Genomic DNA, 25,903 nt, shown 5'->3' with positions numbered 1-25,903 from the left:
AGAGAGCAAGCAAAGAGCAAGCAGAGAGCAAGCAGAGCCAGCCATGTCTCGCCCAGAGTACACCGCGCCACCGGAGATCGTGAGTGTACTTATTTGTGGTTGTGGTTGTGCTTGTGGTTGTGGTTGTGTATGTTTCTGTGTTGTGTTGATTGGTTTGTTGCTTCATCAAATGCAGCCATCTCACCGCACACGTGCGTTGTCAGTTTTACAATGCGGAGGAAGCTCGCAAGTACACATCCAAGTAAGGCCCACAACTCGTGTTGTTTCGATTTGTGTGGGTGGCTGGGTCTATCGTGTAAATCCACAACGCCCTGATGCGGATTTGTGTTCACACAGACCCACAACTGTACATGTACACACGAACAAGTAACACACGCAAGAACAAGCAACACACACACACACACACACACGAGCAAGCAACACACACACACACACACACACACAAGCATACACACAGACACGCATACACACACACGAGTAAGCAACACACTTAACATGACACTCTCTTTGCTTTTGGTGCACAGCACTCGTATGATCCAGATTCAGCGGGAGTTGACAGAACGGTGCTTGGAGCTGCTCGCACTTCCCGAAGACACGCCGGGGTTCCTTCTCGACATCGGGTGAGAACACCGGAATAATCGGCAGCATGGTGGAAGCCGGGTTGGAGGGGAGGGGGGCAAGGTGGAGTGGGCCGTGGACACACCCATGAAAGCCCACAGTGCAGTGCACCGTCGCGCATGACACAGTGCCTTGCCACGCAGCCCTCGTATGTGTGTGACGTTGCACAGAAGCTCTTATACGCACACATTCACAAACACACACACGCACACACATACACACACACGCATGCACACACACATGCACACGCACACTTGTTTGTGCGCATCTGATATCAACCCTTTTTTCTCTTCGACTTTCTGCCCAATGTTGTCACAGGTGTGGCTCTGGCTTGAGCGGAGAAACCATCAGCGATCACGGACACCATTGGGTTGGCTTTGACATCTCTGGCGACATGCTCGGTAAGACTGGAGCATCGTTCAGCATCCGCATCTGGCCCGTTGCCTGGAATGCCGCTGTGCGCTTTGACGCGGTTGATGATGCTTGTGTCTTTACGCTTGTGTCTTACGTGTGATTTGTCTTTCAATCCACTCATGCCGTTCCACACTGCGCAACTCTGTAATCATGGCCCCCGGCCTGTTGCTGTCCACATGTCTCATGCCTGCGCTCCCCTCTGTGCGTGTGCCATGACAGAGGTTGCAGCCGAGCGGGAGTGTGGCGGCGACCTGATTCACCAGGACATGGGCCAGGGCGTGCCATTCCAGCCGGGCTCCTTTGATGGCGTCATCAGGTGCAAACAACGGCGGTCGGGGATGCTGCAGTCTTGCGCTTTCCTGTTCTTTGCTGGCGCGCGCACCATATTCTCGCTGTGTTCGCTCATTGCCGCTTGTTTTGGACTGTGCGATTGCGCGTGTGTGATTGCGCGTGTGTGATTGTGCGCGGTTGCGCGTTTACTGGTTTGTGTCTGCTTTTTGCTCGTGCAGCGTGTCGGCGCTGCAGTGGCTTTGCAACCAGGACAAATCATCACACAACCCCATCAAGCGCCTTAAGCACTTCTTCACCACCCTCTACGGCGCCATGGTGCGTGCACACACACATGCACATGCATACGCACACACACACACACACACAGATACACACATGTAAACACACAGATACACACATATACACCAACAGCGAAACACATGCACGCTGCTCTGACTTGGCGTCGTTTGACTTGTGCGCTGCTGTTGCGATGATTCAGGCGCATGGAGCGAGGGCGGTGTTCCAGTTCTACCCAGACAGTCCGGAGCAGGTGCGTCCGTGTGTGTGTGTGTTGGGGGGGGGGGTTCATGTGCAGCCTGTCTCTCGCTTGTTCGGTTCACCTGTCGACGACCACTGCGAAGGGCAAGGGAAAGGCACAACACACGCGCACACACACACGCACACACATACACTCACCCACACCCACACCCACACCCATACATACACACACGCACACACACACACACACACACGCACATACACATTCACATTCACACGCGCACGCACACACACACGCACACACGCACACACACGCACACACACTCACCCACATACATACACATACGCACACACGTACTCCACATCATGGCTGTGGCTGCGGGTCTTGGTCGGACACGAGCAGATGCAGCTTGTGACGCAGCAGGCGATGAAGTGCGGCTTCACTGGCGGTATTGTCATCGACTACCCGAACAGCACACGCGCCAAGAAGTGCGTTGCCATCGTGTGGATGGCCGTGGTGTGGGTGCTGCCCTCTGGTGGTGGGCGTTGTGTGATTGGCGTGGCGTCGTGCGCGATTGACGCGTGTCTGCATGCCTGCGTCTGTGCTCGAGACGTCTGTGAAGAATACACACATGTGCATGTGTGTGAATACCGTTGGGTCGCTGACCACCTACCAATGCATGTGGTGTGCTCGTACTGTGCGCAGAATCTTCCTGTGCCTGTTTGCCGGCGTGGTTGGCAGTGTACCCGCGGGCAAGTCTGACATGATGCGTGACACGGCGAGCCAGAGCACGGTTGCATACACACGCGCAGACCGCCGCCGGCAAGGTGCACTGCTGCTTCTGCATGCCCTTGCTTGCAACGAACCACCGGCAGGCCTGGCCTTGCGCCTGTCAATCGTCATGCCGTGTTTCATATGTTTTGTTGTCACTCACGTCGCCGTGTACTCTTGTGCGTATGTATGTGTTTGTATGTGCGTGTGTCTTCTATGTTTGTGTGCGCGCGTATGCGCGCGTATGTGTGTGTATATGTGTGTGTATATGTGCGCGTGTATCTTCCATGTGTGTGTGTGTGCTTCTTTGTTTGCGCTGCAGCACGACGGAAGAAGCGGGCCGGTGTCAAGTCGCGGGAATGGATGATGAAGAAGAAGGAGTCTCGGCGCAAGAAATACGGCGAAAACTCTGTCAAGCGCGACTCAAAGTTCTCCGGAAGGAAACGCCCAACAAGATTCTAAACTGCCTGTTCCATGTCGTGTTTTGTGTTTGTGTTCATGTGCCTTCGTGGGTACTGTGTGTGTGTGTGTGTGTGTGTGTGTGCATGTGTGTGTGTGTGTGTGTGTGTGTGTGTGTGTGTGTGTGTGTGTGTGTGTGTGTGTGTGTGTGTGTGTGTGTGTGTGTATGTGTGGATGCCGTTGCGTCTCACATGTTGGCCCTCGTGCGATGATTGAGTATATCTTCCTATAAATTTCACAACTTCACCCACGTGTTTTCCATCGTGGTGCACCAACACCCTCACACACCCTCGTGCTCAACACACACCAACACTCGAACACACAACGAGCGAGGATGGGCAGGCAGTCGTACATGCTGTTTGCGAAGGATCGCATTGATCCTCGCAAGAGCACAAAGGGCGCCAAGTATCAGCACAAGAAGAAGAAGGAAGAGAAGGAGGGCAAGCAGGCACCAGCCAAGGATGAGCAGGCAGAGGACCCTCAGCAGACCCACACGGCCATCCTGAACAAGGTGCAGGCCATCAGCAAGAACATGGCCACGGTGGGCACCTTTGAGTCCGACGCGCGTCCAGCAGCCGCAGCCGACAAGCCAAAGCCCCAGTCAAAGAAGAGCAAGAAGAAGGCCAAGCAGCAGGCAGCCGCCAAGGCCCCGAAGCCCCTCAAGGCCGCCGACGCCGCCGCCGTCGAGGTGTGGGACGAGGACGACGTCGCCAAGAACAAGCTCGCAGCCCCCGCACCAGACGCCGAGGAGCAACAACAGCAGCAACAACAAGTTGGACCCTCAGCCCTGCGCTCCACAAAGCAGCTGTACGCCCTGCCATCACGCAAGGAGCTGGAAACGCTTCGCGAAGCAGACAGCCTCTTCAAATCCGGCCTCTTTCGCTTCCAGGTGGGCATGCGTCGCTGCTGAGCTGCTTTGATGCGCACACAGGCACAGGCACAGGCACAGACACGAACACAGACACAGACACACACACACACATATGTGCACAACCTCAGCGACAGCCACACTTGCGGCAGCACACCCCCGTGCCGCTCTTGTTTGCTGTTTCTCATCGCTGTTGATGCGTACTTGCCTGATTCACACTTGTTGCTTGCTTGCAACCTGCGTACCAGATGGAAGAGTTGCTGAAGCACGTCAAGGCCGCCAAGGTCCCCGAGTACGTACAGGAGTGCGTCAACAACATTGCAGACTCCCTCACCTGCTTTGAGACAATGAAGCAGATTAAGGTGTGTGTGTGCCTGCGTGCGTGTGTGTGTGTGTGTGCGTGTGTGTGTGTGTGTGTGTGTGTGTGTGTGTGTGTGTGTGTGTGTGTGTGTGTGTGTGTGTGTGCCAAATGCGGCTCTTGAGCCGAGTGCAACCGCTTGAACACAGCTCTATCTGGTGTGTTTGCACAGCTAATGTCAACGGCACCATGCACAACATGTGTGCACGTGTGCGTGCATGTGTTGTGTGCAGGTGCGAAAGAACAAGGTTGATGGCAAGTACCCGGTTCCATTCCAACCGCCGCTTCATCCAAAGGACCTCGATGGCGATCTTGCGCTCGACCTCAAGCTCAACGGCGGGACCGAATCCCGCCAATGTGCCGGTCAGTTTGGGTTGTGTGGCTTCACATGTGCAATGTGTGCAGGACGTTTGCGGGCATGTTGATGTTGTTTTCACAAGGGTGTAGATGTGCTGTTTGTTGGATCATGGGAAAGAGGAGTGTCTTGCTGACAACTGCACAGTCCGTTGCACGGAGCGATCAGCAGTGTCTTCTGCGCATAATGTTTTTTTTTTTTCTTTACGTCCGCATACTGTGACATGGTGTTGACTGTACCTGCCCTTGTGTGTGTGTGTGCTGTTGCAGTTGAGTATGTTGGCAGCGTTCGCCGGTCGCTGCTTGCACAGCCGACGCTGGACGTGGACGTCTGCATTCAGATGCCGCGCGCCCTCCTGCAGGTGCTGACTGACGCACACGCACGCGCACAATTTCGTTTCGCTTCGGCATTGCGTCCTTGCTCTCGCCCTAAGCCACACACACACACACACACACACACACATACACATACATACACACACGCATACACACACATACACACATACATACACACACATACACACATACATACACACACGCATACCTCACGGTGCATCTCGTGGTTCCACACATTCACCAACTTCACACTGCTCATCTCTCGTCCACTCACACTCTCACATACATGCACACACACCCAAACTGCTTGCGCTTTATTCGCCTCGACACATTCAACGCGTTGCATATCCCCTTAGCACCAAGACCGGAAGCGGTTTCGGTATCTGTACAAGCGCGCAGCCTTCCTTGCACACATCGCCGGCATTGCCGCTAAGCTTGACGGCATCCACAGCGTCACGTATGAGCGATTCCAGGTACGCATCGCACACACACAAACACACACATACATACATACATACATACAAACACACACACACACACACACAGATATGGGCATAGGAGCTGGATGCAGACAGACTCAAAGCCAGCCAATCAAACAGACAGACTGACAGACATGGGCGCATGCACATGCGCATCTCCCCACCGAATTGAAACTTCAACACCGCCCCCCCCACACACACACACTGCCCACCACTTGCATGTCCTCCCTCTTCCTCATCCACCACCGCCCTTGCCTGCCTGCCTGCAGGGGGATGAGCTGAAGCCCGTGCTGTGCATCACTCCTCTCAAGAGCGCAGCCACAAGTGCGCGCCCGAAGCCGGGCCAGCGCAAGGCCGCAAAAGGCGCTGGCGACGACAACGACGACAACGACGGTAATGGCAACACGGCAGATGGCGAGCCGCGACCAAGCCGTTTCCGTATTGTCATCCACGCCATCGCTCCAAAGGACTTCTTCAAGGTACACAAGGGAGATGGGTAATTGTTGCGCGAGTGCATGCGTGCGTGCGTGCGTGTACACAAGTGAGATGATGGGGTTGCGTAGGCGAATGTCAGGGATTGCGACTGTGCACACGACTGTGCTGTGCCCTAGCCGCCGCCATGGTTGTTGGGTCGAACATCGTGTATTTCTAATCCGTGCGCTGCTGTTGATTGCTGAATTACAGCCGAACCAGCTTGGCCCGAAGCACAACACACTCGACTGGCCAGATCTGCACCTTCTGTACCCGCAGCACAAGGACCTCGACTTTGGCACACAAACCACAGGTTCGACATGAATTCTACACATGGCAACCGCCGCCACGCAGCGCGCAGCAACCCGACAGTGTGAACCATTCCAACAAGCACAAACACACACAGCACACACAAAGAGCACACACACACACACACACACAACTACTTGAATACAAATTGTGCTGTGCTGACATTGTTACCACATGGTGTGTGTGTGTGTGTGTGTGTGTGTGTGTGTGTGTGTGTGTCATCAGGCACGGCGACGCCGCGGTACACGCTTCGCATCTTGCAAGATGTGCTGATGATGGAGCACGCAAAGGTGCGCCCACACCCGCGTACTTGGCTGCACATGAGTGTATGTTAGTCATGCCACTGGCATGATTCAGGTGATGTTCACATGTCCAGTTGCTTGCTTCCTGCTTTCTCACCATGTCCCTGTGCAACACAAACGCTTGCGTCCGCATCTGCGTGCACAATGAATGTCGCAGTTTGTCGCCAACGCGACGAAGGATCTTGGGCCAAACTTCAAGGAGGCCGTCCTCCTGCTCAAGGTACGCACCCTGAACACGATGATGATGATGATGATGATGATGATGATGATGATGATGATGATGATGATGATGATGATGATGAATGCATTGTGGTCTGGCCACCTCCTGCTGCTCTGTGTGTGTGCATGTGTGTGTTCATTCATGTTCATGACAACATGCACAATCATGTGTGTGCGTGTCATTCGGCACCTCCCCATACCGATGCTGCACTACCTCACACCACCCGTCACCCAATGCCTGCTCGTTGTGCTGCAGACGTGGTTGCGCCAGCGCGGCATGAACTCGCGCACATTTGGCGTCATGAACGGTTTCACCGCCACCATGCTCCTCATCCACCTCATCCAGCAGCGACAGGTGTGTGCGTGTGCTTGTGTGTGCGTTACGTGTATGGTTGTCTGTACTTGTCAGTGTGAATGTATGTGTGAATGTATGTGTGCATGTGTGTGTGCGGTGGAAATTTGCGCGAGAGACGTCAATTACCCCCAACATTTGATCCATCTTGCATGTTACATCCCGCCTCCCCTCACACCGCACCTCCCGCCCCGCCGCCCACTCCTCAGGTTCCTCGCGAGGCGAGCGCGTACCAGATGGTGCGGAAGACAATGGCAGTGATTGCATCAAGCAAGTGGAACGAAGAGCCGCTCGCCATGAAGCACTACATTGACGTTGGCGCTGTTCCGCCCCCAATTGAGGACATCCAGCAGGCCTTCCTCGTCACCTTTGTTGACCCGTCTGGCTTCTGTAATCTCCTCGGCCACATGACCATGTACGCGCTTTGCATGTCGTTGATGGTGGCTGTATTGGTTGTACTTGTGTCGGCGTTCGTGGTGCTGTTGATGGTCGTGGCGCGTGTTTGTGAACGTACGCGCTTTGTGGATGCCTTTGAACATCTTACACTCCAGTGTTGCCCAGCTCATTGGTTAACACATGCACCTCTCCCCCTACTCGTACATTCGCGTGTATGTGTGCGTGTGTTTGGTTTCATGTGCTTGCATGTGTTCAGCGGCCAGTACGATGAGCTGCGGTTTGAAGCAGCGCGCGCCATCAAACTACTCGACAGTGACGAAACAAACGGTTTGTCTTCGCATGCCGTCATTCCTTTGCCACTTTGTTGTCACACGTGCAAGCCCATATTCCTGCTGTCTCTTGCTCCGGGTTTTGCCGCGTGTCGGTCTCCATTTGAAACATGCATCTCACGCTTGAACTTGAACCCTGGTCTTGCTCCGCTTGAATCTTGCTCAGACTGTTATCTCTCCCTCATCCTACTCCACACTCACGCTCACATATACACATACACACACACCCAAACACACACACACACACTCACACTCACACACACTCACACACACACACATACACACACACACACACACAACGCACAGCGTTTTCGTCGCTGTTCCTGTCGCCCGTTGACCCGCACTACAAGTTTGACACGATGATCCACGCGCGCCTCTCGCCTGAGGTTGTCAGCAAGTACCCTGCGCAGCTGCTTGACCGTGCCGGCAACTGGATTGACCTTGCCAGCCGCCTCCTCCCCGTCCTGCTTCGCCGCGGGCTCGGCGACCGCGCACCCGTTGTTGTAGCGCTGCCCACGCCGCAGCAGCCGTGGAAGATCACAGGCGCTCCGCCGTCGTCCATCTTCGCCGCACAGGAGCATGTCATCAGCATCGGCGTTCTCCTCAACCTGGTCCGCAACCAATGCACCGTGCTTGCAGGGCTGACACCCACGCTTGATGAAGTGCTTGTTGTTCACATTTGCACGTCGAAACACGTGCACACACTTTTTGTGTGTACTTTGCCGTCCTCGCTGTGGTGACATGAACCGAATGCATGCTCACGCGCTCTCCTATCAACACGCACCACACACACACACACACACACACACACACACACACACACACACACACACACACACACAGGAGACGTGCTACCGCACCGCCGACATTCTGCCGTCCACGGACGAGAGCGACGTGGAGGCGTTTGTCAACTTCTGGGGTGACAAGGCCACGCTGCGGGCTCTGGCCGATGGCTCCCTTCGCCACGGTGTCGTGTGGGACTGCGCGCCCCACCAGCGCCACCTGCTCGTCAAGTGGATTGCCCTGCACGTGCTTGCTCGCCACGCCAAGCTTGACGCTGCGCACGTTGCCATGCAGCCGTTCTTCTTTGAGCCCGTCCTTGCGGGCGCGGGCGTACCCGCTCCCGGCGCACTCGCGGCAGCGTCATCGGCACCGACAACGGACGAAGCGCCAAAGCCCCGTGACGACAACGGCATGGTAGCATCGCGGCTTGCCTCCGATGCGTTTACGGAGCTGGTGAAGATGGTGCGGCGGCTTGATCTCCCGCTGCTCGTGCGCGACCTGCGCTGCGTGTCGTCGACATTCCGCCTCACGGACCCGTTCCCGCAGGCGGCCACGGCAGCCACGGTCGCCGGCGCTGCCGAGCACGCAGGGAAGGCGGTCAACACCAGCGGCGAGTGGCAGCCTGTCATGGAGGCGATTCTGCAGTTTGAGGGCTCGTCGCGGTGGCCGGACGACATTGGCGCGCTGCAGCAGGTGAAGCTGGCGTTTCTCATTCGAATTGCGCGGCTCCTGGCGAAGAACAGCGAGAGCGGCAGCAGCGAGGCGCTGACGACGCGGCTGACACGCCAGTACCTCGATGTGCACTTCCGCGGATTTGTGTTCCGCATTGTCATCTTTGTGCGACAGGAGCTGACGCTTGTGCAGAAGCAGGCGGCGGAGTACACATCATCTGCAGAGCAGGTGCAGGGTGCCCAGCGAACAGAACTGCTTGCTGCTGCACAGGACATGTCGTCACTGGCGCGTATGATGCGACGGGACATGCTGGTGCTGCCCCGCCTCTCCGCCTGGATCCGCGGATTTGCTGTCCAGATGGCCTCCTATGGCCCCACAACCCGTCTTGCAAAGCGCTGGGTGGGTTGCCTGCTGCTCTTGTTTGTGCTGTTGCTTGTGGTGGCGTTTTGAGACCGGTGTGGGCCGAACGCAGGGACACACGGCGAGATGTGTAATGTGTTCTTATTGTGGAGATTGTTCTTGTTGTGGAGATTGTTTGTGAGGATAAGTGTTGTGGAGAGTGCAGCATGTGGTGCTTTGTGGTTGCGAGTTCTGGTGCGTGGCTCTGCATGAGCGTTTCTTCCTCCTCACGGTTCCCTTGCTTTCCCTGTTGCACACTGCACTTCCTCCAATCGCTGTGCCTGTGCAGATCCATGCGCACATGTTCTCGTCATACGTGCCGGACGAGCTGATTGACCTGCTGGTGCTGTCGCTGTACAACCACGATCAGCCGTACGGCGCACCGGGCACCCCCGACGTGGGCTTTCTCCGCTTCCTCCACCTCCTCGCCTCCCACAACTGGATCCACGACCCTCTCTTTGTCGACCCAGATGGTCAGGCGTTGTGCTTGTGTGTGTATGTGTGTGTGTTGTGTGTTGTGTGTTGTGTGTATTGTGTGTGTGTGTGTGTGTGTGTGTGTGAGTGAATGAGTGATTGTGTGTGGAATTGTGTGGGACTTTGTGGGAATGCTCGCGAGTGTGTGTATTTGTTTGTGAATACGAGACAGTGCCGAGAAACGCGTTATCTGTGCGAGTGTGGCTGCCCCTTTGTCGTTGCACAATTTATGCACTCGCGTTCAGCACCTCCTCCTCTCTCCCACTCACCACATCTTGCCCCGATTCTGATGTGCAGCCTCGTTGCCGGATGCCACCAAGGCCAGCATTCGCGAGCGCTTCCGTGAACAGCGACAGAAGCTGCCCATCATGTTTGTTGCCACATCAGTGGTACGTACTCATGTACATGCGTGCGTATCTGCGTATCTGTGTGGATGATGCGTGCTTTCAGGGAGCCTTTACAGGTCTGTTCTTCCTTGCGCACATGCAACACAACCTGTTGACGGCTGTCTGCTTGTTGACTCACCGCCCGTGCGTGCTTGCGCGCTTGTCATTGCTTGGGCGTGTGTTGTGTGTTCTCTTCCATTAGGATCCGGACTCTATGTGGACGCGCGAGTCGCCATCGAAGCTTGTGTTCCAGCGCCTTGGTGCGTGCACCCGCAACCTCGCCTGACCCATGCACGCCAATCATGCTTGCTGGTTGCCTGCAAGCAGACACACATTCGCACGCACACACACACACACACACACATTCGCACACATCCACAAGTGTATTTGCTGTCCACCATGTCATGTCGAGGCAACTCACATTCCCACACATTCCCACACATTCCCACACCACCTCTCCCATCCCCACCAGTGCGGTTTGCGCGAAGTGCAGAGGAGGCTGCGGCTGCTGCGCTTCGCTCTGTTGGGGATGGCCTTGTTGGCGGCACCGTCGGCAACGCCCTCACCATCTTCTCCACGCCACTCGCCGCGTACGACGTTGTGTTTGACATTGCCCCCGAGGCGCACGTGCGTCGCACACAGGCGCTGACTGGCACAGATGATGACACATTGTCGTCGTCATCGTCAGGTGGGGTGAGCAAGCCCAAGTTCAAGAACCTTGAGCTCAAGGGCAAGGTTGGCACGGGTCGGCCTGGCTGGGACCCTGTTGCGCAGCTCTTTGCAGACCTGCAGCGGCAGTTTAAGGACACGGTCATGTTCTGGTACGACGAGCTCGGCGGTCCTGTCATCTGCGCAGCCGTCAACCCAAAGGTGTGCGTGGTGTGTGTGTGTGTTGTTTTGTATGTGTTTTGTGTGTGTGTGTGTGTGTTGTTTTGTGTGTGTTTTGTGTGTGTGTGTGTGTGCGTGTTGTTTTGTATGTGTTTTGTGCGTGTGTTGTGTGTTGTGTGCGTTTTGTGTGTGTGTTGTGTGCGTGGTGTGCGTTTTGCATGACACACTCGTTACTTGTGTTGGGGTGGGTGTGATTCGTCGTGCATGATCTCAGCGACTGAGACGCTTGATGATGGTCTTGGTGCAGGTGAAGCAGCCACATCCGTTCAAGATGACGCAGACTGCCGCCACGCGCATGGAGGTGCGTGTGCGATTCGACGATGCCGCCTTATGCGTGCATGTTGTGTGTGTGTGTGTGTTTTCCGTGGGTGTGTTGGCTTCGTGTCCCTGTTGCTGTTCATCGCGTCACTGTTTTCTTTCATGGTGCACGCGCACTTGCGCCCATTGTATGTCATCCTCGATCACTTCAACTCCCTCACAACTCCATTGCCGGTTGTGATTTGTGTGGTAATCAACGCAGAAGGATGGCCAGCTTGTGTTTGATATGGAGTCGTTTGTCGCAGAGTGCATGCAGCTTGGCACTGGCGTTCTTTCCAAGGCCACCATTCAGGCGTAACTAACTCACCTCACAGCACTCGTGCTGCCCGCGTGTGTTTTTGTGTGTCTGCGAGATTTTGTATGTTGTGTGTTGTGTGTTGTGTGTTGTGTGTTGTGTCGTGGACTTACATGGCTTTGCCCCCCTGCTCTGTCTCTCTTTTTTTGAGTACACCCACGCAAGCAAGGACGAGTGCAGGAGGAAGAAGGAAGTGGGCGGGGGGGGGGACAGGGTGGAGAAAGAGTGGAGAAAGCTAGAAGCTGGGGGGTGGGGGTTCGACAAACGTGTCACATGCACAAATCATGTCACAATGAAACTCATCTGACGCCCAATGATGAGATTGTGCAATAGTTTTTGGAGGACAACACATGCGAGCGCATTTCCCCCACACAACAGAACAAGACCAACCAATCACCACCCAATATGATCGCTGCCCGCCTTGCTGTTCTCGCCACGGTGGCGCTGGCTGCGCTGGTTGCTTTTGGTGCCTGTGGCACTGATGCTCAGACGCAGGTGCCCATTGACCCTCAGTGCGTCAACTCCTCTCACCCGCCCCACCTCGTCTCCTACCACATTGTGAGTTGCGAGGAATGCCGTGATTATGTGTGCGTGCGTGTGCGTGTGTGTGTGTGTGTGTGTGTGTGTGTGTGTGTGTGTGTGTGTGTGTGTGTGTGTGTGTGTATGGTTGATATCTTGTCCACAATTCGACCTCAACCCACCGCCCTCTCCCCCCACATCACGTCCTCACACTGGATCTCCCTCTGTTCACTCTGCGGTCTTCTTTGCCGTTTCTCCTTTGTGCTCGCCTTTCCGCACACCCCCACCCCTCGTTGCAGCACATTCTGTTCAACGCAAACAACCAGGATGAGGTGAGCCGCGCCATGGTTCTGCAGCATGAGTTTGCGTCCCACTTCAAGGTTCCCATTGGCAAGAAGGAGAACTGCTCGTTTGCAGCCGGCGACCCGCGCCCGGAACAGAAGTCCATCTGCGCCTACCCGACAAGCTGGCTGCCCGACGGCCCCTTCCCAACTGCCCAGTACTCGTTCTTCGTGCCCCGCTCCTTCTACGGCGAGACAGTGCAGTGGATCATGCAGCGCCGCGACGGCCTCGACCTCCTCGTGCATCCCAACTCTGGCTGCGAGATTCAGGATCACCTGCACTGGTCCATGTGGGGTGGCACCCCTTGGGAGCTCAACGTCGCCGCCTTCCACTGCGACTCCCCCGGCTGCATCCCGCCAAACTAACTCCCTCCAACCACACGCTCCCACACCCACACCCACACACCCACACACCCACACACCCACACAAATACAAACACAACTCACGCTCTTTGCATACGAAACCGCAAGACCTCGTTCTGTTCTCTCTCCCTTACTCCCCACGCCCCGTTCCTCCATCCTTTCGTCCCCTCCCCTTTCTTCTTCTTTTCTGGTTCTTGGTCTTGCTTGTTATCATCACTGCCGTTGAAGACAACAGACACGTTGACCCTTCCCTAATCCAACGCCAAATACACATGACCAAGCCATGAGCCATGGGCAAACAAGCGCACAACAGCGGCGGCAGCAGCGCGTGCAAAGAGGACGTGATCGTGCACACACACACACACACACACACACACACACACACACACACACACACACACTTACGCACGCACGTGCACACACATACGCACACACACACACACACACACAACCTTGCTGCGCTATGAGAACAAGAGATCAAAGCAGTCCGTGGAGGCATCTGCAAAGAGAAGGTCGTCGCAGTCTGTCGCCATGTCATGAAAGAGCTCTGAGCAGTCTGTGCCCACTGTGTGGAACAAAGGGGACGTGCCTCTGTCCATGTGTTGTGGATCAGTGGCCCCGACACCCGTCGCCGCGAGAATGTCCAGCTCACTGCAACCAAGCGCAACAGAGGTCATGCCTGCAGCCGTCGCTGCGCTTGACGCTGTTGCTGTCGTCGCTGTTGCCTTTGTTGTTGTTGTTGTTGTTGTTGTTGTGCGTGGGGAAGGTGTTGACGTCGACGGGGCCGTAGCGAGTGGAGGAAGCGACGGGGTTGGTGGTGCCTCCTGCTGGTCATCGGAGCACAGGTAGAGCGGCAAGGCACCGTCCTGTTCAAACTCGGTCTGGCAGGTGGCCGTGCAGACGTCTGGGGAGGGCCCTGGTGGCAGGGAGAAGAGGTGGCTTGCCGCAAGCATGTCCAGCTCCGTCGTTTGCGTTTCCGTGTGGCAGGCAGCGATGTCGACCGCGCTCTTGGGTGTGTTGGTGCTCGTGCTCACGCTGTTGAAGCTTGTATTTGCAGCGTGTACTGCCATCGCAGGCTGGCCACCGAGCATGCCTCCAGCTTGAAGACAAACATCGTGCACTTGTGCCTGTCCATGGGTCGAGGTGGCAGCAGCTGCAGCGTCTGCGTGTCGAGTTGATGCGAGGTTGCCAAAGTCGGTGCTGGTCCCGATACTGCTGGTCATTGTGTGGGTTGCCCTCTGTGGGTATGTTGAGGAGGACGCACGCAGGTTTGGCGTACCAGAAGTCGTCTCCATTCTTACCATGGTTTGTGTTGTCACCGTCACAGGTGTTGTGGTGGTCAGCTGCGTTGCGGTGGCGGTTCTCGCTGCTGTTTCTGTTGTCGTCATTGCCGCTGTTCCTGTTGTCGCTGCCGTGTTGTGGGCAGCGCCAAGGACGATGACATCAGGGATGCTCGCAGCTGACACTTCGGCCAGCTGCCTGCGCAAGGCCTGCGTGTGCTCTGGGATGTCGTGCTTGAGGCGGCGGGCATGCAGTCGGAGCGCTTCGAAGGACGCAAATGGAGTGTGGGAGCAGCTGCATGCAAAGCGGACCCCAGTCCCGCACAGCAGCGCGTGTCGGCGGCAAGCAGACGCGTTCATAAACACCCGCCTGCACTTGCGACATGCATACTTTGGCCTCTCGCCATCACCCTTCGTTCCCCGCCCAGCCTCACCTCCCACTTCCCTCCTTTGCTTCTTTCTCTTCCTCTTCATCTCACCGCCACCACCACCACCATCACCCACACCAACAACAGCACTCCTAATCCGCTCGCTCAGCATCGTTGTTGTTGTCAGCGTGAGATTGGTTGTTGATTCATGCCAATCGATTGTTGGCGAAAGGACAGCCACGACGGAGATGAGTGCAGAGTTTGAACGCCGCAACGATGGTGTGGCCGACCTGCGGCACAAGACGCAGCAGCGGCTCAAGCACGACGAGGAGAAGGTTTGTCCATGTATGTGTGTGTGTGTGTGTGTGTTCGTCTGCACGTATCAGTGTTGACTTGCGCGTTGCACTGTGTCTCACCAAAGGCACCACACCCACCCACACACCCCCCCCCTTGTATTGCAGCTTCGCTTCTATCAAGAGAATGTAAAGAACCTGTCCCAGGCTACAGATCGCATGGTATGCGTGCGTGCATGCGCATGCGCGTGTGCTTGTGTCTGAGGCGGTATCTGGCTGTGGTGTCGCGCGAGAAGCCTCTCCACTGCGCCTTCCAATCAACACACATCTGCTTGCACCGTTGTGTGTTTGGTTGCAGGAGAACTTGCTGTCCTCGTTCCTGCAGCGCTTGGAAGATCTCCAGCACTCGATCGAACCCGTCTACGAGGAGACGTCTGTCTTGACTCGGTTCGTCTCGGCATGTGTCACACCCAATGATCAGAGGAAAGCATGCACACTTACACACACTCACACACACACTCACTCACTCACTCTTGCTTACTCATTCACTCACTCACATTCATATTCACTCACTCACTCACTCACATTCATATTCACTCACTCATACATTCACTCACTCACTCACTCACTCACTCACCAGGGCACGTGACAACATTGAGCAAGTGTCGGAGCTGCTGTCGGGTGTGGAGCGGTACTACAGACTGGCTCATGTGGCGCAGAAGCGATTGGACAGGGGGCCTTCTTACGAGCTGGAGGAGTACATTGACACTGTGAAGGAGATGGACGAAGCCATCGCCTACTTTGAAGACAACAACGCCAACAACCCGGAGCTCTCCCGCTTACGCACCATGCGCAAGCGATCACACGATGCGCTCATCCAAGAGTATGGCGAGGTGCTGGAACGGTACAGTCTTCCACTGGAGGAGGCCGAGATCCTCGCTCTCATCGACTCGCAGACGCAACTGCGCCTGGCCGGTCCGTATTCACACACAGTGTGTGTGTGTGTGTGAGTGTGTGTGTATGAGAGAGAGTGCGTGCGTGCGTGTGTGTGTGTGTGTGTGACAGAGAAAGACAGAGGGAGAGAGAGAGAGACGGAGACACACACACACACAGACACACACACAGACACACACACAGACACACACAGACACATGGTGCTACAATGGTTGTTGTTTCTTGCTTCAGCCACCACGACATCATCCATACAAATACCCTTTGGTCAAGCTCACACACCCGGTTGCATTGCGCGGGTTTGCACTGACAGCGGTGCCGCCACACGAAGCACCAGAGGTGCACACGTCACTGTCAACGGAAACCATCACCACGCTGAAGACGCTGGCTGAATGGATGATCATCACCTCCACACACGCTGACGAGTGCGTTGACATCACCGCCAGGGTGCGCCGCGTTCCCATGGAGTTGACCCTCGCCGGTCTCGCCCCAGATAATCGCCCATCCACGCCAGCGTACGTCTGCACCCGCGTGTGCTCGTTTGTGTGCTCATGTGTGTACGTGCTAGTGTGTGAATGTGTGCGGGTGTATATGTGCGTGTGTCTGATTGTCTGATTGTCGGTGTCTCTATCTGCCATTGTGCATTCATGGCCGTATGCATAGCACGCGCTCATGCTCTCTCTTATCTGTTGTGCATCTTGCCTGGACAAGCCAGTTTCCTTCTCACTTGCTGCTCACGTATCGCCACTGCGTTATGCATGCCAGGGGACGAAGCAGGCAGGGTTTGGCGGGGACACCCGCCCGCGCAGCCAAGAAGGTACATGCACACGTGCGCGCCGCTGTTGCTCGTCCGTACTGTCGTTGTTGTCTTGTTGTTTCTTGCTCCAGTGCTTCAGTGCTTCAGTGATCCCGAGTTTTGCTAGTCACGAGCACAACACCAACACGGCTGCCGCCACCAGCACCACCTGGGCGAGTTCTCACGCGACTGCCATCGACTGTGATCCCCTCTCGACCAGGTCCAGGGTGTGCTGCATCGTACGTCGTCGCTGCTGCGTAAATCCCGCGTTGATTCCATTCGCAGACACAGCCAGATCATGGGGTCGCCAGGCAGGGCGGTCAGTTGATAGCGTGATGTCATGCGTGGTATGTCATGTGTGGTATATGAGGCGTGGTATGTGATACGTGCGTGTTGCACGGTTCGCTTTGAGTGTGCTACCGCGGTCGCCGTGGGAAACATGTGTGTAATCCTCAGTCCAGCACTCACAACCCGTCTGGCTGCGCTTTTCCTTGTTTGTTTTCGATTCAGACGCAACCGGACGCGGATCGGACGGCCACCGACGCTTACGAGAAAGTTGGAGAACGATGATGACAAAGGCTGCCATGCACTCTCATCACACACACACACCACACACCAACTTGTTTAGGAGCACGTGCATGTGGACATCCACTGTGTGTTTCTCAAGTTCGTGTCAGTCATCCACTCACTATGTGCATGTATGCGTTCACCTGTGTTGTATGCATGGGCTGCACAGGGCACAGAGCCGTTGCTTGAGTTTCTGGACGTGTGTCTTGCATGCCTTCGCCATGAGCACGCCACCCTTTGCGCCTTCCTTCCTCGACGTACGACCATAAAGCTGCTGCGCGGTTGACGTCTGTATGTCTATGTGGATGTGGATGTGTATGTGTATGTGTATGTGGATGTGGATGTGTATGTGTATGTGTATGTGTATGTGTATGTGTACGTGCGTGCCTCCGTGTGTATGTGTGTGCATGTGTATGTGTGTGTATGTGAGTGTGCGTGTGTTCGTGTCGTTGTTTGCACGAGCGTTGTCACCTCTTTCATTTCCAACACTCGTGGTGTATTCAGGTTACTGTGCGCGTGTGCTGTCGGACGTGTGCGATCAAACACTCGACACCCTGCTCCTCAAGCTTCGCAAACTCACCACAGCTACCGGGTGCGGTCGTGTTCGACACTAATAACCACCCGCATGTGGAAACCTCGTCTGTATGTGTCTGTCTGTGTGTGTGCGTGTACATGTGCGGGTGTATGTAATGTGCATGCATTTCGCCTGATGTGGTGGTGAGCGGTCTATTTCAGCACTCCATGAAGGCGTCGTGGGTTGGCTGGGGGTCTCTGACGCTGTGACTGACACCGTGTGCACTTCCACATGTGTTTCTGTGGCGGTTGTCTGTTTGCAGCATGCAAAGCTCGCAACACCAGTACTTTTCCACGCTGGCTGCGTTTGATGTTCTTCGCCGCCTCCATGCGCTCGTATGCACCACCTGAACCCCCCACCCTTGTGTTGATTTGCATTACATTCCTGTGGCACGTGCATTGGTGCGAAGTGCATTGATGCGTTGTGTACCACTTCAGCTCACCCTCAATTCCCTTCTCTTCTCCCCCTCTTCGATCGCCTCCTGCCCCTGCGCGCGCACATGTGTGTGTGTGTGTGTGTGTGTGTGTGTGTGTGTGTGTGTGTGTGTGTGTGTGTGTGTGTGTGTGTGTGTGTGTGTGTGTGTGTGTGTGTGCGGTGATGATCAGGCGCCGTATTTCGTTGCCGTCTTTGACGCCACGGACACATCGGAGCATCGACGCCGCTTCTTCCAGGCGCAGCTCGAGTACGATCAACACATGTGCACCTGCAGATGCTCACGATTGTTTGCACGCCACCCATCTTCGGTCTCCTGTGCCAAACGGTGATCATCACTATGCGAAGCTCCTTCAGCCAAACTTACCGACTGACTTTGTGACTTAGCTCCTCACCTATTCACACACATGCCCTGCTGTTCGCTTACACCTTCACGTGTGCACAGCCTGGCAGCGGTTGTGCGGGCGGTGCTGCTCGGGTTCCAGGATTCCGTGAGCAGCGATCCGCCGGCACACGTGCGATTGCCACATTACACATGAAGGGAGGGGGGAGGGGTGAGTGGTGGCAGGAGGCAGCTTGTGTGGCGCACTTGCGCATTTGTGTGCTGAAGCAGTTGTCACATACTAACACGCACGCACACACACACACACACACACACACACACACACACACACACACACACACACACACACACACACACACATCGTCACTGCAGAAGCTGCCTGAGGACGGGACAGTGCACGAGCTGACAAGCCGCTCCATCAAGTTTGTTGTGAGTGTCATGGAGTATCATGAGGCAGCCGCGTCTGTGCTCGCCCACAAGCAGAGCGCAAACGCCGATCGCGGCATGCACTGGATCGCGGGCACAGAGGCCAAAGTCACCCTCACAAACTGGCTTTCCTCAGGTGTGTGCGTGGGTGTAGGTGTACGTGTGTATGTTTCTCCTGCTGCTTTCCTGCTCACATCAACATTTTCTGCTCATTCACGACCCTCATCCACAAACACACAACACACCCACTCACACACACACACACACACTCACACACACACACATTTACACACACACACACATACACTTTTACACACACACACATTTACACACACGCACACATCCTCTCGCTGCTCCCGCTGCTGCATGTTTGCCGTTCAAGTGTTGACGGCTTTGAAGGACAATCTTGAGCTGAAGGCGCGGACGTACGAGGACCCGACCATCCTCAACGTCTTTCTCATGAACAACTACGCGTACATTGTCAGGTGGGCGTGTGCCGGTTGCACGGTGCTGTGTTTGTTGTGCGCAATGTTTGCGCAATGTTTGTTCGCGCCACTTGTTTTGTGGATGCGATTACATGGCTGTTGTGGTTGGAAGCCGAAGCAAGCTGTGTTGTGCGTATGCTCAGCTTGCTCTTTATCTCCATGGTTGCAGTGCACTCAAGGGGAACGTATTTGAAACCCATGTGACGGAGGAAACACTGCGTGAGGTGTGTGCGTGTGTACGCGCGCGCGTGTGTGTTTGCTTGTGTATGTGCGTGTGTGTGTGTGTGTTCAGCCTCTGCTGTTTGTATGGCATCTGCCACGTTGCGACACGTGACACCAGCCAAGATTTGACGATTGCCTGTGTGTGTATGTGTGTGTGTGCATTCTGCAGCTTGTTGTGCACTTTGAGGAGCTTGTGGAGACGGCAAAGGACCTTTACCTCAAGACGACATGGGAAACGCTTCTGGTACGCCTGGCAGCGTCAGCTGACAACGAACAGTGGTGGCGCTTTCAAGCACACTGCTTTTACCGCTTTCATTGGCGTCGAGTGCGTGCGTGTGTGTTTGTGTTTGTGTACGTGTACGTGTGTGTGTACGTGTACGTGCGCGTGTGTGTGTGTGCGTGTACGTGTACGTGCACGTGTGTATCTGCTGTTGTGCCACTCGACGCATTGACTGGCATCACTGCACACACCATTCGTGCATTCACTCACTCGCTCACTCACTCACTCCCTCAAACACCATCGTCACCGTCATGGTTACAGGGCGCGTTGAAGGTTGAGGCGGTGTCAACACCGCTGTCGAAGCGGGAAAGGGATATGATCAAGGAGCGCTACACCACGTTCAACACGGAGCTGGAACGGATTCAGGCCCTACAGCAGGAGTTTGCCATTCCAAGCCAGGTGTGTGGTTATGGAGCTGCCGTAGCTGTGGTCTCCGTGTCACTGGCAGCACGTGCCCTGCTGCACACAACAGCCCCTTCCTGCCTTGCTTTAACACACACACACACATGCACATTCACACACATGCACACACACGCACGCATACGCAGGCGTTGCGGGAAGAGCTCACGCAGACGAACCTTGACACGGTGCTGCCGCGCTTTGTGGCGTTCAACAACGCATACAGCACATCGGGCTTCTCGCAGAAGAACCCGCACAAGTATCTGCGGTTCTCACCAGATGATGTGGAGCGCATGCTCAAGGCCCTCCTGGGCGGGGATGACATGGCGTAGCAAGGGCGCGTGTAAGTAAGTAAACCACACAACAACTTTTTTGATCGCAACAACGGGGTAGGGGGAGAACAACACTCTGGCTCGCGCAGGTGTGCAGTGGTCACGTCACACTGGCACGGACAGGCAGACTGATGGTGACAGTGTGACAAGGATATGGACGGACAATGATGTGGTGTTGTGATGTTGTGAGACACGCAGGCAGCAGGTAGTCGCAAACAAAGCACAACAGCAGCGACACAGCAGCAGCGACAACCAAACAAGCAGACCACACTGCATTTTTTGATGTCGCTAACCTGTTCGCCCTGACGACCACTCGGCCAGCAGCCAACGACGCAGTCAACAGACGCGATGGGCACGGACGACAACAGCGGCGGTGGTGGAGGGGAAGCCAACTTTGTGGAGGTGGTACATGGGGCTGGGACGGTGACGTACTTGAACCTGGACTGCCAAGTGTGCCACTTTTATGACCAGGTTGCACAAATATGCAGCATCCCACCGGATTCAAAGGTGGACCTGGCCACAGACCGCGGCCGCCTGGCGCTGTTGCCCGAGCTCGCCAACTCCAGCCAGCCTGTGACCACGGTGCTCAAGTCGCGTTCGGTGATGGTCCCGGTGCTGCTGATGCCACTGGCGCTGGGTGATGGCTTTGATTCGGAGACTGCATCCGTTGCCCCACCATCGAGACCGTCTTCAACGCGCTCCACATCTGGGCGACGCAAGAAGGAGGAGGAGGAAGACGTCGTGTCCATGAGTGTCGGCCGGTACCGGTTCTCGCCCCTGTTGCAGGCGGATGTCATCGCCTCTCGATTCCCTCAGTTTGAAATCCATCCCCCGGGCAAAACAGGCTCATTGAAGAAGAGCGCTTCACGCCGCATCTCTCGGGTTAATCTTGTCAAGTCCAAATCAAAACACCCCTCCATCACCTCCTGACGCTCCACGTGTGTGTGTGTGTGTATTGTGTGTGTGTATTGTGTGTGTGTGTATTGTGTGTGTGTTTTTGTGTGTGATTCTTTGTGTGTGTGTGTGTGTGTGTTTGTATGCTTCTTTGTGTGTATTGTGTGTGTATTGTGTGTGAGTGTGGTTTTAGTTGTTCTTTTTCTGCTTGTGTATGTGTGCGCTTGTACGTGTCCATGCTTGCGTATGCCTGTGTCCCTTGTGTTGGTCGTTTTCCCTTGGTCACTTGACCCTTCGATGTCGTTACCGCTCCCTCTCCTTTCTTGATAGTTGAACCCCACTGCACGCTTGCTTTGCCCTCCTCAATCTCTCCCACACACACTTTGCAGCAGCAGCTGCTGCTGCTGCTGCTTGGGTGCATATCACGTGCCATCTCATTTTCATTCAATACAGCTACCAAATCAAATCTTATCGGCCTTCACCCTTCCACCCGCACCCTGTACCATGGCTTGACTTGACTCGGGGAGTGTCTTCAATGTCAACACGACTTTCAATTAACATACAAAGCGTCAGCAATTGTAGCGTAAGACGAAGGGATGGACGTTACGCACATTCACACACATACACACATGTGCACAGGGGCTAGTCAGCAGAAGGCTTGCAGGTACACACGCGCAAGCTTGTTGTCAGTCAAGCTTGTCATCAACACCCCAATCATGATCGATCAGCATCACGAAAAAAGACAAATCACAACACAGGCTCAGATATAACCTGGCATGGGAAATGAGCAGCACACACACACACACAAAAAAAAAAAAACGTGTTCAAAGAGCAGCAGCAGCTTGTCTAACATTCGCACGCACACGCACACACACGCACACGCCGACACAGCCTCACAGCTGCTCTTCGGTGAGGGTGGTGAGCTGTTCTGGGCAGTGGGCGCGGATGATGGCCTCAAGACGAAGGCAGCGTGCAGAGAGACGGCGCACAGACGCCTGCAGCTGGTGGCGGGTCAACTCCCGCTCCCGCGCAACCCTGATGAACCGCCTGTCCCGGGCATCCTTCTGGTACAGCCTGTTCTTCATGCGGCGGCGCGTCTGTCGCAGGTCTTGCAGCTGATCCGCAGTCAGGTGCTTGTTGGTGCGCGTAAAGTGCACAAATTCAGCACGTGGCATGGTGAGGAGGTGCTCGTCCCACTGGTACTTGGACTCGAGCTTCACGCCGCGCTTGTGCGGGTGATGGGCGCTGCTGTGCCCGTGATCACTCGAGTTGGACGATGGAGGCGAGGTCTCTTGCTCCTCCTCCTCCTCCTCCTCCTGCTGCTGCTGGTGGCGCTTGGACTGCTTGCTGCGCTGCTTGTGCACTTGGCCCTGTTGCTTCTGGCGCAGGCTTCTCCGCGGTGCAGAGCCCGCTGAGGACATGCTGCTGCTCGCCATGGCGCTGATGCTTGCAGGCATCATGGTCATCACGTGCGGCTGCGATGCCTGCGAGACAGCTGCTTGCTGCCGCTTGCTGCGCCTGCGCCTGCGACCGCGGGTCATCGGTGCGCGCAGCCGGTTCGCTGGCGGCGGCGGCGTTGTCGTGCGCGTGTCCATCAACATGGGGTCGCCGCACATGGCAAAGTCGAGCGCCTGTTCATCGTCCTCGGAGAGCATGTTGGCGACAGGCGAGGGGGAGAGCTGCTCCTCCGTCTTGAGGTCGCTCCCGCTGTACGTGCTGCTGTTCCCCGTGATGGTGCCCGTGCCGGTGCTCGCGACACGGCCTTCCACCATGTTGCCAGCGTGGGTGAGGGCCGCTGCCGAGTGCTGTGGCGCCATCATCGGCACCAGCACGGCGGGCACGCCGCTGGGCGAGTACGCGTACGAAACCGCTGGATTTGCGCTGCTGCTGCTGTTGGTGTTGTTATTGCCGGGGTTGGCGTTGGCCGTGAAGGTGCTGTAACTGGCGTAGTTGTTGTAGTTGCTGGCGGCCAGCGAAAGGGCTGGCGGCATGCTGTGCTGCCCAGAGCGGCGCGGTGCTAGGCACGAGCGGCGAGCCGATGCCTGCGCAACACCCTGATTGCCGGCAGCGCCGTTCACCATGGCGTCCTGCGGCATGTAGGGCGCCAGAGCGCTCAGCATGGCGGGCGGGGTCGGCGACGACGAGCACGCTGCCTCGTTGAGAAAGTCCACGTTCCACAGGTCCAGCGTTGCCGTGGCGGGCACACCTGGGGGCATGCCCTGCGCCCTGCTCACAGACATCTGCGTCACCTGGGCCGACGCCTGCAAACCGCCCACCATCACGGCATCAGTCATGGTCGTGCCAGCAGCTGAGGCTGGCGTGACGTTGCCGTTGCCGTTGGTCGTGACGGCTGATCTGGCGGTAGCGCCAGTCGTCTGGGCCGCGGCGGAGGACGAGGCCGGAGGCGGGGTGCCTGGCGGCAAGGGGAAGAAGCCTGGCGAAGGCTGATCCTGCGCTAGGAGGTCGAAAAACTCGACCGTTGGCGCCGTCGCAACATTGGTGGTTGGCGCGGCAGCGTCGGAGGATGAGCGTGCTTCTTGTTGGCTTGCCGTCTTGAAGGGGTTCCCAAAGTCGGGGAAAGGCAGAGAGGTGGCGTCGCACTCGGCGGGGCAGTTGGACAAAGGGGAGAGGTTAAGGACAAGGCCTTCGTCGTCCTCAAGATCTTCGTGCTCTTCTTGTTCCTGCTGCTGAGGCAAGGGAAGCGGGAGCGGCGGAGGAAGCTTGGTGGTTGAGTAAAGGGCGGCGCTGGTGCTGTCCGGGAAGCTCACGAAGGCTTCAGCGTCAGTAGAGTGAAGACTGTTGCTGCTGCCTGCGCTTGAAGCAGTGTGAAGTGTTTCGTCAAAGAGGTTGAGCGGTGAGCGCCGATTGTCGTCGTCGTCGTCGTCGTCTTCCTCACCAGCGACGGAGCAGAAAGGAGATGCATGGGTCGAGGAGTGGCCCGCAAAGCAAACTCTGTGCATCACAGGAAAAAATGCCGTTGCTCAAGGGAGAAGACAAACAAGAACAACCCAGGGAGATAGATGGTTCAAGCCAAAACACAGAGAAAGGTTGGAAGGGGGGGGGTGGAATAGGGGGAGCTGGTTCAGGGATCGAACAGTCGTAGCAGACGAGTCGAGGTGGAGGAAGGGAAAGAATGGCAGAAAGAATGGAAGAAGAAGGGAAGGACGAGGAGGAGGAGGAGAGGGAGAGAACGACAGAAGGGGGAATATGGGAACTCGGTGATGTTTTGTGGCAGCAGCTAGTCTATTGGGTGTGGTGGTGGTGGTTTCGTGTCTCGGAGCCCTCCGGAACCCCGTGCGCTTCGCAAAAGAGACGAAGCTGCCGAGGTTTGGTGGTGGTGAGAAAAATGTGAGCACAGCCCAGGAAGCACGCACAAGCGCACACGCACACGCACACGCGCACAGCACTCCAAACAAGGCACGACACACGGCACGACGCACAAGAGCAACGACGAGAGCGTGCGCGGGCGAGTGCTGATGGGCTGCGGGAACTGCGCTGCTGCGCGGCTTCGGAGTGCTTTTCGCTTGCGCATGCGCACTTGCGGTGTCCCTGCTGGCGGCTTCTGCGTTTCCACGCTGGCCGTTGGGTTGCCTTGCTGCTTTCAGAACAAGTGCTGACGAGCCAAGCATGAGCACACCGGCGCAAAAAAAACCCGGGGTAGGACTCCCGGTTGACGATAAATTGTACAAGATTTCAGTCAATATTCCGCACAATACCATGACGTGGCGTTGTGCGGTTTGGGCGTTTGTTCTGCTTGTCCGGAAACGACACGCTTACTTGCTTGCTGGGCTTGCTTGCTTGCTTGGAGGGTGCTGGCGGTTGACGCAAACGAGGGCACGCACCCACGCAACAACCACGGCCCCAGCAACATGCCATGCCTAGCATGCCTATGCCAACCAGCCAGGTGGCACGCAAACGAGTTTTGCACGTTGTTGTGTTTTGTTGGCGTGTTTGTTGGTGTGGTGTTGTTGTGTGACGTTGCCTCATCACCCTGGTTTGGAGCTCTGCAACATTGGAGC

General features: G+C 56.1%; 7 protein-coding genes across 7 annotated transcripts; 5 read left to right on the top strand and 2 right to left on the bottom strand.

Moving 5' to 3' along the window:
• Positions 1-43: 43 nt before the first annotated feature.
• Positions 44-3,034, top strand: PTSG_03713 (methyltransferase WBSCR22; the record flags this gene model as incomplete). The annotated part of the gene is made up of 10 exons (XM_004995382.1): positions 44-79; positions 204-241; positions 525-620; positions 937-1,019; positions 1,252-1,348; positions 1,542-1,638; positions 1,802-1,852; positions 2,201-2,289; positions 2,507-2,628; positions 2,895-3,034. The coding sequence occupies 10 exons, from the start codon at positions 44-46 to the stop codon at positions 3,032-3,034; spliced, it is 849 nt and encodes a 282-aa protein (XP_004995439.1).
• A 233-nt stretch (positions 3,035-3,267) lies between these two features.
• PTSG_03712 (uncharacterized protein) lies at positions 3,268-12,190 on the top strand. Its single transcript, XM_004995381.1, has 20 exons — positions 3,268-3,920; positions 4,148-4,261; positions 4,491-4,620; positions 4,882-4,973; positions 5,304-5,420; positions 5,696-5,905; positions 6,111-6,210; positions 6,432-6,496; positions 6,666-6,728; positions 6,984-7,082; positions 7,289-7,494; positions 7,732-7,802; positions 8,111-8,415; positions 8,648-9,658; positions 9,948-10,131; positions 10,430-10,521; positions 10,721-10,778; positions 10,991-11,388; positions 11,654-11,707; positions 11,927-12,190. Exons 1-20 carry the CDS (start codon positions 3,366-3,368, stop codon positions 12,020-12,022), a joined length of 4,020 nt encoding a protein of 1,339 aa, XP_004995438.1. The 5' UTR covers positions 3,268-3,365; the 3' UTR covers positions 12,023-12,190.
• A 180-nt stretch (positions 12,191-12,370) lies between these two features.
• PTSG_03711 (uncharacterized protein) lies at positions 12,371-13,324 on the top strand. The gene is made up of 2 exons (XM_004995380.1): positions 12,371-12,577; positions 12,838-13,324. The coding sequence occupies exons 1-2, from the start codon at positions 12,425-12,427 to the stop codon at positions 13,243-13,245; spliced, it is 561 nt and encodes a 186-aa protein (XP_004995437.1). The 5' UTR covers positions 12,371-12,424; the 3' UTR covers positions 13,246-13,324.
• A 379-nt stretch (positions 13,325-13,703) lies between these two features.
• On the bottom strand, positions 13,704-15,130 carry PTSG_03710 (uncharacterized protein; the record flags this gene model as incomplete). Its single annotated transcript, XM_004995379.1, has 1 exon — positions 13,704-15,130. The coding sequence occupies exon 1, from the start codon at positions 15,060-15,062 to the stop codon at positions 13,704-13,706; it is 1,359 nt and encodes a 452-aa protein (XP_004995436.1). The 5' UTR covers positions 15,063-15,130.
• Positions 15,049-21,026, top strand: PTSG_03709 (uncharacterized protein). The gene is made up of 19 exons (XM_004995378.1): positions 15,049-15,225; positions 15,352-15,405; positions 15,542-15,630; positions 15,824-16,158; positions 16,448-16,649; positions 16,900-16,951; positions 17,151-17,249; positions 17,441-17,485; positions 17,667-17,754; positions 18,002-18,089; positions 18,334-18,406; positions 18,677-18,753; positions 18,949-19,018; positions 19,219-19,408; positions 19,655-19,757; positions 19,927-19,981; positions 20,149-20,223; positions 20,521-20,658; positions 20,808-21,026. The coding sequence occupies exons 1-19, from the start codon at positions 15,139-15,141 to the stop codon at positions 20,988-20,990; spliced, it is 2,103 nt and encodes a 700-aa protein (XP_004995435.1). The 5' UTR covers positions 15,049-15,138; the 3' UTR covers positions 20,991-21,026.
• A 250-nt stretch (positions 21,027-21,276) lies between these two features.
• PTSG_03708 (uncharacterized protein) lies at positions 21,277-22,455 on the top strand. Its single transcript, XM_004995377.1, has one exon. It carries the CDS (start codon positions 21,339-21,341, stop codon positions 21,918-21,920), a length of 582 nt encoding a protein of 193 aa, XP_004995434.1. The 5' UTR covers positions 21,277-21,338; the 3' UTR covers positions 21,921-22,455.
• On the bottom strand, positions 22,403-25,487 carry PTSG_03707 (uncharacterized protein). Its single transcript, XM_004995376.1, has one exon. The coding sequence runs from the start codon at positions 24,842-24,844 to the stop codon at positions 22,778-22,780; it is 2,067 nt and encodes a 688-aa protein (XP_004995433.1). The 5' UTR covers positions 24,845-25,487; the 3' UTR covers positions 22,403-22,777.
• Between the last annotated feature and the right edge of the window lie 416 nt (positions 25,488-25,903).

The sequence above is a fragment of the Salpingoeca rosetta genome (assembly GCF_000188695.1).
Source record: "Salpingoeca rosetta unplaced genomic scaffold supercont1.8, whole genome shotgun sequence".
Taxonomy (NCBI): domain Eukaryota; class Choanoflagellata; order Craspedida; family Salpingoecidae; genus Salpingoeca; species Salpingoeca rosetta.
The sequence above is the reverse complement of the archived record's forward strand: the minus strand, read 5'-3'. Positions and strand labels throughout refer to the sequence as shown.